An 11,863-nucleotide genomic window follows, 5' to 3' on the forward strand; every position below is an offset into this window, starting at 1 on the left:
CTACTCACCTAACAGCCAAGCAGAAATGTACACAAAGGTGACAGATTAGAACACATAAATGCATAGCTTCACTGACGCATGGTATCCTAAATATTCCTGTTTTTAGGACAGAGTAAGTGTTTTCACATGAAATTTTACAACCTTTTAGTTACGATCGTAACACAACGCCGACGGCAACACTAAAACAAAAGGCTGCATGTTCCATTTATAACAGAATAGATAACACTAGAGAAAGCACTTAGGGCCTTTGTGCAGCACTTGTCTGAAATCTTGTGATCTCTTTAAGCACCGTATTTATTTTTTCACCCTTTTTTCTGCAAGGTCAACACTATTTTACAGCAGGCATAGGACCAGCACGTCTATCTTCCTCAATCCCTCTCCAGCTCAGCCAATGACAGGGCTTCCCACAGCGCTAACGACACCTGGGAGCTCGTCCCAGTGGATGCTCCGTGTTTAATCCCACCCTCCTCTCAGCTCGCCAGACTCTGCAGCGACAGCGTGCTAGAGCTCAGCGCCTCGCATCGACAACCATGACGTGAGCCTATAGTTCTGCTCTTCCTCCTCCTTCTCCTCCTCCTCCTCCAGCACGGCAAGCTCCTCTATAACTCTGCCATCTACAGTACAATATGTGACAGCCCCACAATATTGATCAGGTGACAAAGCAGCACTCTGGTGTTAGATGAGGTTAAATGATGCAGCCATATAACCCGACGCTCAAACTTTGATGAGAGCATGCAAGACAAAAATTACATTTGAATGTATAGAATTAACAATTGAACTAGACAGACTCCTCATAAACCTCCTCAGCATAATGTTTTCACCACCGGCACAGCGACTGTTCACTTATTTGTGTTACAATTGTCTATTCCATTATGGGTTTTGTCAAATTTCAAATGTACGTGTAAAATGCAAAAAAGCTGCTAAAATCTTTGGTTAGGTAAATAACAGCAGAATGCAAATATGTAATGTGTTTTATTTATTTGTCCTGTCCCGTTACTGGATTCTTTAAATAGAGTAGTTAGTAATATCATCGCGCATCAGGAGTGAAGTTGCTCAGTTGCCAGCTGCACCACAGTGTGCCTGCATATTGTGTTAAGGACAACAACTGAATTGAATTGAATTGAATTGAATTGAATTGAATTGAATTGAATTGAATTGAATTGAATTGAATTGAATTGAATTGAATTGAATTGAATTGAATTGAATTGAATTGAATTGAATTGAATTGAATTGAATTGAATTGAATTGAATTGAATTGAATTGAATTGAATTGGCAATAAACACACTTCCTCTTCTGCAACCCAAAACTCTGACAGTTACTTCCTGTGCATTCTGTCAGACCAAATCAGCAGAGCGCTTTGCCTTTCATTCAGCTGCATCAAACGTTAACTCAATTTCATTACAATCAAACCACGTTGACGTCTATGAAGAAAAAACTGGAGAAATTTCAAGGTCATCCTTTTTATGATTGACAAATTGATTAACCTATTTTTGCTGTTCCAAGCACACGAGCCTCCCTGGCAGAAAACAGAGCCCTCCTGAAATACATATTCACACAAAAGCTTTCCTCCCTTTTGCTCTTTTCTGTATTTTCCTCTCCATGCAGTGCAAGCAACTCTGCTGCCGAAGTTCATTTCTCCTTGGGAGTCACAGAGGGGGGGGACTTAATTTGCATTGCGATCAATGGAGTGAGTCGCAGCAACAACTCCAATTAAGAGGCCCTTATCATTCGCCAGCCTGCGTGTGCTGGGCGCATCATGATTCAGCTACGGTTTCAGGTCTGTGAGTCAAACACAGTGATATAGAGAGGAGGGAGGGAGAGAGCAGGAGAAATAAAGAGAGATGAGGAGAAATAGAGAGAGAGGATGAGAAAAAAAGAGACAGAGCAGGAGAAACAGAGAGAGAGAGCAGGAGAAATAGAGAGTGGGGAGGAGAAATAGAGAGAGAGCAGGAGAAATAGAGAAGAGGAGAAATAGAGAGAGAGGAGAAAAAGAGACAGAGAAGGAGAAATAGAGAGATAGCGAGAGAGAGCAGGAGAAATAGAGAGAGAGGAGGAGAAATAGAGAGCTAGGAGGGGAAATAGAGAGAGAGAGGAGGAGAAAAAGAGAGAGAGAGCAGGAGAAATAGAAAGAGAGATCAGGAGAAATAGAGAGAAAGGAGGGGAAATAGAGAGCTAGGAGGGGAAAAGAGAGAGAGGAGGAGAAATAGAGAGAGAGAGCAGAGCAGTATGTGCCTCTCAGGGCCTCGTCTCCTCTGGTACACTCACCCCTTCTCTCCCCGGGTCTGTGTCAGAGCCAGACATGGACACCAAAAAGGCCATGAATTAGGAATAAAGCTGGGCCCATGAAGACATGTTGTCAGGTTTCAGCCTGCTGGTAGTTTTAAAAGCAGCCTTTAAGAAACACCATTGAACGTATAAATATATTCATGGATTCCACTTTTGCTTCTGTGGCATTTTTTTTTTTTCATTTCTTTATCTACTACAGCCTGGAAAACTGTGAAATAAGAGAAAAACGTTGTCTGGGAGATGAGCTAAATCTCCTATTTGTTTTATGTGAGATAGTGTTTAACCGAATGGGCTGAGATCACTGAGGCAAAAGTCTGCAGATTCTTAAGAGTATATATTTTTCACTGGAGCTGTAATGCAATGCCATTGTGTGCTTCACAGTGCTTTCATGGAGAGCTCTGACCCTAGAACAGGAAGTTGACATGCAGACAGTTCTAATATGATTGGACAGCTTGTACATGTGTACACATCAATAACACTCTCACGAACACAGCAATCACAAAGGTGAAGCACGGCCCAACCGGCATGACTGCTCAACTTTAATTTATGTGAAACAGACTAACAGAGCGCATTCAATCAAACTAAATGAATTATTAATTCAAATTGAGCACATTATTGTGAGTATTTCTAGAGTGTCTGAGCGAATCAAATGTTTTACTACTGTTTTCAGACATTTCCAGTACCCTGCCTGACCTCAGCAGATTTACAGGGGGGTCTGACTGTGGCCCAGATCCAGTCGTGCCGAGCTGTCTTGAACCTCCCCTAAGCCGTTCTGCCTTCCCTGCCTCCTCCTCCTCCTACCGCACACTTTTATGCTCTTTTACAACATCATCAGACCCGGGCCGCTGACGGGAGAGACAAATTTGCAGGACGGCCATGATGTTTTATTCAGTCAAAGTGGAGTTCAATTCATAACATGGGCCAGACTGATTCACAGTTTTAATTAAAAACCAGCCTCGGTGCCGGTGGTAACGTCCTGATTGATGAGGACTAGACCCCCATCCAGCACTAAGTAATGAGTCTGGGGAGGTGGGATAGAGCGTTGGGGTGCCAGGGGTGCATTCTTCTCCGCCCATCATAACACTACAGATGGAGAAGGCTTTGTTTCTAGAGGCCAGGTAGCACCTACTGTCTTGACAGCTTCCGCAGTTTTGTTTCAATATATACGAGGGGAAATTCAATTCCATACAGACTCCTAATATCAATGCAAGTGAGAGCGCACGTAAGAATATAAACGCAGGAGTATGCAGGAAATGGCCTGCGCAGCACATTTTCTCCAGACCTGATGGAATTTGCTTTGGCCTGACAGTAATGTTGAAGTTGTGTCACTCTCCCATTTAAATCACAGCCCCACTGAAATCCCCCGATACGCACAGATTTTAATTAAAAAATGCCAAAGAGAGCGAGTGTGCCAGTGTGTGCAAGAGAGAAAGGGGAAGAGATGTCGACAGGAGGGTAGAGGATGGAGGAATGCAGAAGGAAAGGAGGAAGAGAGAAAGGAACACGTATGGAAGAAAGGAGAGGTGGAAGAGAGGTGTAGAGGGAGAGATGGAGAGAAAGAAAAAAAACTGGGCATCAGTTTGATTAAAAAGCATGATGCACAGATGGACCAGAAGAGCAAGAAACACACAAAACACACAGGCAGAGACAGAGACAGAGACAGAGACAGAGACAGACAGAGGCAGAGGCAGAGGCAGAGACAGAGACAGAGGCAGAGGCAGAGGCAGAGACAGAGGCAGAGATAGAGGCAACGACAGAGACAGCGATTGAGGCAGAGACAGAGACAGAGGCAAAGACGGAGAGAGACAGAGACAGAGACCAAGACAGAAGCAGAGACAGAGAGAGGCAGAAACAGAGGCAGAGGTAGAGGTAGAGGCAGAGGCACAGATAGAGGCTGCTCCAGCAGTAGCAGGAAACTGAGATCATCATTAACACAAATAAAAACCTGACTCATAGGAACCAAGAGGTAAATGAAGGAGTAAACGTGTGTTTGTCCCAAGGCTCTTCATTAGATGTTCTTCTTTTTTTAATTATCTAGTCTGGCAGAACAATGCTATTGTTTTGTGTTGGTGTGTATGTGTGTGTGGATATGAGGGTTTACATTTGTGTGTGTGTGTGTGTGTGTATGTTTGTGTGTGCGTTTGTGTCTGTGTGCATGTCTGTGTCTGTGTGTTTGTTTCCTTCTCCCGGTTTCTTCTCCACTCTGTCACTCTCTCTGATTGATTCTTTAGGCTTTGGCACAGGTTCATGATGCAGAGCAAGAGCCAAGTACTGTGCTATTACACATCCTTACACACTCTGAGAAACAAGCACACACACTGAGACAACCAGACTGCACTTTTTCACATCCTGGATAAACACCCAGCCAAGAAGCGTAGAATGCATGGTGTCACAAGCATACGCACCAATACACACACATCTAAACAGCAGGTGGGAAGATAGATGTGCGCAAACACACATAGTTACACACCAACACAGACACATGTACATAATCAAATCTCTACAACGCACACACATACAAGGCACAAATTCATAAGGAGCACACACACACACCCACACACACCCACACACACACACACACACACACACACACACACACACACACACATGCCAGTCATGGCCAGTCAAAGCAGTCAGTACTTCATGCTAGCCTTGGGGCATCAAGATGACCACTTTTCAACCTCATAGCAGCTGCCAAATCGGCAAACAACATGAAAGGTGCTGGACAGTTTCCCCACAGCCCTCGGGAGACGGGCCTTGTGCTGGCGCTGACCCTGGTCCTGGTCCGAATCCAGCCCCTGGCTTGAGTGTGGTGGGCAACAGCTGCACTGTAGCCTGTGCACACCTCCAGCCGGCTGCTGGAGACGCCCGTCTGACGAGGGGGAGGGCTGAACAGGAGGCACTGAGCCGCCGGGGTGCCTGGCAAGCAGCTGAGCGCACCGCGGCTGAATGCCAAAGAGGGCCATCTTCCATTCAGAGCAGAACGTCTGGTGACAGTGGCAGTGACACAGGTTTCTCAGCACCGTTCCAGAAGGAAGCGTGTTTTTGTGCGCGAGTGGTTGTCACCGGGAAACTAAGCAAAGCTCTCAGGGCGCTCCGTCCCTCTCTATATATGTCCCTCTCTCTCCCCCTCTCTCTTTCTCCCTCTCTTTCACCCTCTCCCTCTTCCTCTCTTGGGCGCATTCCCTTACTACTTGCAATCTACAAGACTTCCTGAAGGCCTACATAAGGCTGCCTTTGATTTTTTTCCCCTGGCTGCATGTGTGTGTGCGTGGAGCAAGACACACACACACACACACATGCGCAAACGCAGCACTTGTAACAAGCACATCGTTAGGGCCGGCCTCACTCTGAGTCTGTCCTAATTGTCTCGTCTTCTCAAGAGGTGGAGGGTTTTTTTTTTTGGTAGCTTTTTCAGTAGCTTGATTCACCACTGGTAATCCTCTGAGGGCCTTATTTATGGCCTGTGTGCCCCACCCCCAAACACAGTACCTCCAGCACTCATTCTACCCCTCTCCCATCTCTTTTGCTATCCCCCCTCCATCACACTTTGCTCCCCTCTTTGCCCCCCTTACCCCCCATCCCCTAGTCATAGTTAATTAATTAGCAAGCTGTTCACAGGCACCACCAACTTGAACATGGACGAAACAAACCAGCGCAACCCAGCGCTCTTCACACCGGCCATCTTCAGAGAGCACTTGTGGCCTCCAAAGGGTGACTCTTGTCGTACAAAAAGGGAAAGCAGGCAGGCAGGCAGGCAGGCAGGCAGGCAGGCAGGCAGGCAGGCAGGCAGGCAGGCAGGCAGGCAGGCGGATCCATTCACTGGCTGACTCCCATTTCTATTTCAAGGCCCCCGTCCTACATGCCGAAATACGGCGCTGGATGCGAGTGTGTTTCCTGTGCCGTTATGTGGGCCTCTGTTTTTTTGGCCGAATGTGGGACATCTCTTCCACACAAGGGCTCATTGTGCTGGAAATGCAGCTCAAATACCGCACTTGAGACAAACACACACACACAGACAAACACATATACACACACAGCCAAGTTCGGCTTTTTGGAGCATGTTTTGAAAAAAATAAAACTAGCTCTGAAAAACTACTTTTTGACTAACTCCACACTAAAGCAGAGCAGTTCTGAGACGTGAGGCAGAGCCTTAATGAAACACTAGAAAACTACCGACTCCGACTTAGGCTGGAAAAAGTTGCCTGGCAGTTCAGCAGTGGTTGTTGTCTAAATATGAAACGACAGCAGGGACAGTTGTGTTCCCTATCACGCTGTGGCAGGAATAAATCTGTGTCCATTAATCTGAGGGAGGTGACATCCACAGTGCACACATAGGTCTTTGCTGCTCTGCTCCATAAATAACGGATGGCCTAGTGAGCTCCCCACCTCCGTCCCCAGCGCTCCTTAAAGCAGACTCATTACTGTTTGAACTAACTAGACCTGTTTGTCTTCAGGAAATCAATTAGAAAACGAATGGAGAGACAGACCAAGGGTCAGCATGTAAATCTGACTGACAACATGCACTACATTAAGTAACTGCTTCCAACCGTCAAAATACCCCACTGTTTCATTAACTGTTTCAAGTCGGCAGATCCCACCGCCATGGGAAAACGGCACAATAAAATCTGACATATTTCTTGTAATGTAAATCCGCAAGAAACAGCTTGGCCTGGATTGAATGAGTTTCCATTTCTGTATTCTTAGTCTTAAAGAGTCGCAATAGCTTGGTGCTGTGGATACACCGCAGACTAGTTACAGACTACTCTCCCTCCCTCCTTCCCTCCCTCCTTCTCCCTGTGTTTTCCAGGCCTCTGCCTCAGTGCTATTCCTCAGAGGTAAATAAATATATGTCTGTGTCAGCAGCAGCAGCGTTGGCGGCCCACACCCACGGCTGTCCGAGTGGCCCGGCTGCCACAGATCAGAGCTTGTGACAGGCTGCGTGTGGCTCTCCCATGGGGCAGGACACCGGACTCCCCACAATAGCGCAGACCCGGCCTGCCTGGAGGGCCATTGTTCCTCCACTGAAATGCCGCACCAATCAATCCCCTCCCTCTAGAAAAATGTAAATCGAATAGAGAAAATTCTGTGCAGTCAAGTCATCTCGCTGCTCTGGGGTGGGAAAGAGGTGGGGAGGTGGTGGGGACACAGGGAGCAGCCAAACGTTAGCGGTGATATTTTAGTGCCAGTGAGAAGGCCTAGTGCTCAAAAAGCCAGACGGTCACTTAGTAGATGCGGAGCTTGTCAACTCCTGACTGGTCCTGTTCTTTTTTAATGTTTTGATATTTCAGAACCCTCTCTAATGTCTCTTCGCATAGGCCTTTTGAGGTTCGAGTACAGCAGTAATGGAATTCAGCCTTATGCGACAGAAAAGCACACATACCGCGAGTCGCGTATGGACTGACCACTTTTACCTACGCTGTGTTATCATACAGCAAACTTTGTCTCGGTGGCTAAGCGCGGATAAGCGAGATTACATAACACCAAGCACATTTACAGCACAGGTCCCCCAGCAGAGCTAAGCATTTCGGAGTTTAATAACGAAAAAAAAAATCTAATACTGAGAACATTACACATGTTCAACCTGGGGTTTGAAACTCGGTTTGCGTAGCAGTTAAGTAGGGGTTGTGTCTTAATGGGAAATGACAGCGGAGACAGTGTTTCCTCATAAAGCGCCGGTTTGAGTAAATCTGCGTGAATTAATCTGTGGGAGTGCCACCTCAGCCGCTGCACATGTGGGGGTTTTCGGCGCTCCTCAATTATAAATGGGCTTCACGACTCGAGCGGCTCCAACACAACAACACAGCTCTAAGTTGCTGCTTTCACTTCCAGTCAAAATCTCACACTGCTAGTGCTCTTTGCCCTCTCTCGAGTGTGTGGCACAGCTCGGCACAGCTCCAACAAACACAAACATACAGACACAAAGACCCTCTCTTGTCTGCTTGACCATAACCCGCAGCTTTCTTTCCTCATTCAGAGCTGACCAATTAAGCACCAGTGCAAGGTTTCTAATTACCAGAGATGTTAAGGGGACTAGCTAAGACAGACAATTAGACTAACAAGAGATAAATGAACGACCTTTCAACTCTGTCTGCACAAGGTGCTGACTAAGTCAAAGAAGGAAAATAGACAGAGAAAGACAGAGAGAGAGTGAAAGAGGGTAAGTGAGAGAGATACAGAGATGGAGACAGAGAAAGAAAGAGAGAGAGAGAGAGAGAGAGAGAAAGAGAGAAAGAGAGAGAGCAAGATATTTGCTACTCTATAACTGTTCAGCCACTCTTCCCTTGGAACTCAATGTCATTGTCGCCTCTGCACAGCAGCACATGCAGACGAGCCTGCAGGTACCAGATGCCACCACCGTAAATGATGAAAATGCAACATGCTGTTAACGACTGGGACTCCAGGTGAGGAGTGCTCCAATCACACCTCATGGAAGGGAACAGAATGCAAGCACAGGGTGATGATGGCACATTGATTTCAGTTTGCAAACCAGTCAATCGCTTGTGCAGAAAATAGGCCTATATCAAGCAAATGGGAAACAAATGGAATTCAGCTCTGAGAAATTCTAGTGTCGTCCAATTAGCACCATCCAACAAATACACTGTGCTTTCTCTCATTTTTTGACCTTGGGGCTATTCATTTAAAAATAACCCATGGGTTAAATAAGTACCCCTGAAATACAGCATCTATTTTTATTTTGAAACTCAATGATGAGGCATTATGTCATGTGCCTCCTGTTTCCATGGGCTGTCTTTTCACCACAGGGAAGTGTGTGATGGGTTATATTTGTTTTGCTTTCACCCCGAAAATGAGCGTCATAAAACCATCAGGAAACATGCCCATATGCAAACTATTAAACATGACCTTAGTAACAGCTATCCTTGTCTCCACTCCCTTCCTATCTATTGACCCCCCCTCCCCTTCCTCCAACCTCAGAGGCATGCATAATTGCACTCTTGCTAGCCCTATCTACATACATCTACAGGACACTGCCTCTCTCTGTTCCTCTCTCTCTCCCTCTCTCTTACTCCATCTATCCATTTGTCTGCCTTTTATAATTACACATTCAAAGGAAATCTCTCCCCTGCCTCTCTCTGACGCGCTCTCGTTCTCTGGCTGTTCGTTCTTATTCCACCACACTTAAACAAAGACATAAAAGAACAGTGTCAATTATTGAAAATCCTACAAGGAGAAGAAAAAACGGTTCACCAAAGAGAGAGACCATGCAGACTAGCTAATTTCAGGGGCCAGCCGCGCAGCTTATCAGATACAGGAAACTTGAGTGAGGTATACTGTGCTATATGGCATTTTTATTTTTTAAATCATTTTCTTAATAAGAAATCCATTTGTGTGTGTGTGTGTGTGTGTGTGTGTGTGTGTGTGTGTGCGCGTTTGTATTATAAGCAATATGCAGCCCCTCTTATCTCAAAAATGTTATTTTTACACTGTGAGAGCAAGAAAAGTTTGGTGTTTGTTAGTCATCACCCAGCTGTAATCACCAAAGCCATAAAGCATTTTCAAACTCTTTCCGTCACTTCTTCTTCCCAGACCCCTTCCCTCGCTCCACGCATCAGAGACAATAGACAGACAGGCCCCACAGCTGAGTGCTTGATACATACCGAGTGATGTGATGGACTATGGAGAGGCAAGAGGACTGCCGTATGTGATTTGAATAAATGAGCTGCTGATAAGGACTTAAAAGGATCAATGAGCTCTTATTCTAATAGGCCTTTACATTGTTCTGGCCCTAAGCTTTCTCCATTAAAGAACACTGAGGCTATAATTGAATTCCGGACTCAAAAGACTGCTCATATGAAAAAACATTAACATTGAGAGAGAGCGGGAAAGGAGAGGAGAATGGGGAGATAAGGGAGTGGGATGGTGGAGTATTAAAGTCACTGAATACGACTGTGGACGCATAAGAGTAATAGTCATAGTGGTCTTCATAATACCAACAGAATCTGCCGACGTAGCAGGAGCCAGGAGGATGAGGCAGCAGTTACTGCATTGCCTGAGAAAGTGGCAGCAGTAAAGGTTGCCACAGAGTAGCTATTAAGCAAGTACCGGTCGTTAAAGAGATGGCAGCCGTGGTGCTGGTTTGTGTGGCGATGGTAGGTCCGGTCGCCGTGGCGACGGAGGCAGCTGCACCAGATAGCGACAGCAGCATCCGTGGTTTGGCAGCCACGCGCCTGTGTAGCCCCAGCTCTCTCTCCACGGCTCCCTAATCACAAGCTCCTCGGCAAACTGTCCCCCCCATACGCACAACCTGTCATCGTACTCCAGTCCCTTAAGCAGGGTGCTGCCTGATTAACGGTGCATGGAGAGAAGAAAGAGATGGATAAAAAAGGGGCGATAAAAGAACAGGGAAAGAGGGGCGATAGCGAATGCTCAAAGTCAAAAGGAGAAAGAGTGGAGGAGGAAGGAGAAGACAGATAGAGTCTCAGTGAGGAGCTGGAATTGAAAGGGGTTGCGGAGAATGAGGAGCTGCAATGATAAAGTTGACATGTGTGCTGTGATCATGGACGCCTATGGACCTTTATGAGCGCAGCTGACATCTCCATGTTTCATGGCCTCCATATCCTCCAGTAGCTGTGCTGCCTGATGAGAAAGACATCTAGAGCAATCCTTAATGCTAATCATCATGTCAGGAGCACACGTGCACACGTGCCCTATACTGTACGTGTACACGAGCCGTATATACAACTTGCAACCGCAGACATGCTTTGGCCACAGAATCCTATCTAACAAATCCTGTAATGGCTTGATCAATATTCCTAAAGCCATGCAAATTAAGCCAATAGTCGATAGCACCATGTGCTCACACCCCTTGACATGCAATTGATCGCAGCAGGTCAGCCCCTCTGAAACCAAACCACATCTCATGGCCAACACACCGGGGTACTCCCACCATAGCACCAAAGCACCACGGTCCAATCCCTGTATCCGCTGGAGAAGGAAGGCCCAACCGCTCTTCCACTCCCCTGACTCCATCAAGGTTTGAACTTTCCAGCCACTTTCCATCACCAGAGCCTTCTTTTGCTCAATTATTTTTAAATAAAGTAAGTAAATCTATATTCACACAGACACAAACACACAGACACAAACACACACACACACACACACACACACACACACACACACACACACACACACACACACACACACACATACACTCACAGAGTATACCCTCAGTAAGTGTGAGGGGATTTGAAAGGTTGATTAGATTTAAAGACAACATTTGGCTCAGAGTATTCGGTGGTAGAGGCAAAAGTGAGAGAGGGCTAATGTTTCCACTCTTACCTTGTGTATTGCCAGCCAAAATCTCATCCTTGCCTCTCAGAGCTAGCATGGTGGTGTGGCCTGGGATGCCGCTCTTCCTCTCATAGCCTCAGACAGAGGGTGAACTGTCCAAATCGCACAAGGAGAGAAAATGGAAAATGGCAAGGAGAGAAAGCAAAGATAAGACCATGTACTTCACAGAAAAGCCAGGCTTTAAACATTATTCTGCATTTCAGGAGATATAGGCTATGTTGAGAAGGTTAAACAGTGATTCAATTCTATTGAAAATGAAGTACT

At 46.2% G+C, this 11,863-nt stretch overlaps 1 protein-coding gene across 1 annotated transcript in view; it reads right to left on the reverse strand.

Annotated features, from left to right (window-relative positions):
• Positions 1–11,614, reverse strand: part of grin2ba (glutamate receptor, ionotropic, N-methyl D-aspartate 2B-a) — a gene marked incomplete at both ends in the record, with an annotated part of 73,600 nt that extends 61,986 nt beyond the window's left edge. Inside the window, one exon of the mRNA XM_080856609.1 lies at positions 11,588–11,614. Coding sequence (XP_080712735.1) covers positions 11,588–11,614 — 27 coding nt within the window. The remainder of the gene's footprint in view (positions 1–11,587) is intronic.
• Positions 11,615–11,863: the final 249 nt, after the last annotated feature.

This window comes from Sprattus sprattus, assembly GCF_963457725.1.
Source record: "Sprattus sprattus genome assembly, chromosome: 18".
NCBI classification, from domain to species: domain Eukaryota; kingdom Metazoa; phylum Chordata; class Actinopteri; order Clupeiformes; family Clupeidae; genus Sprattus; species Sprattus sprattus.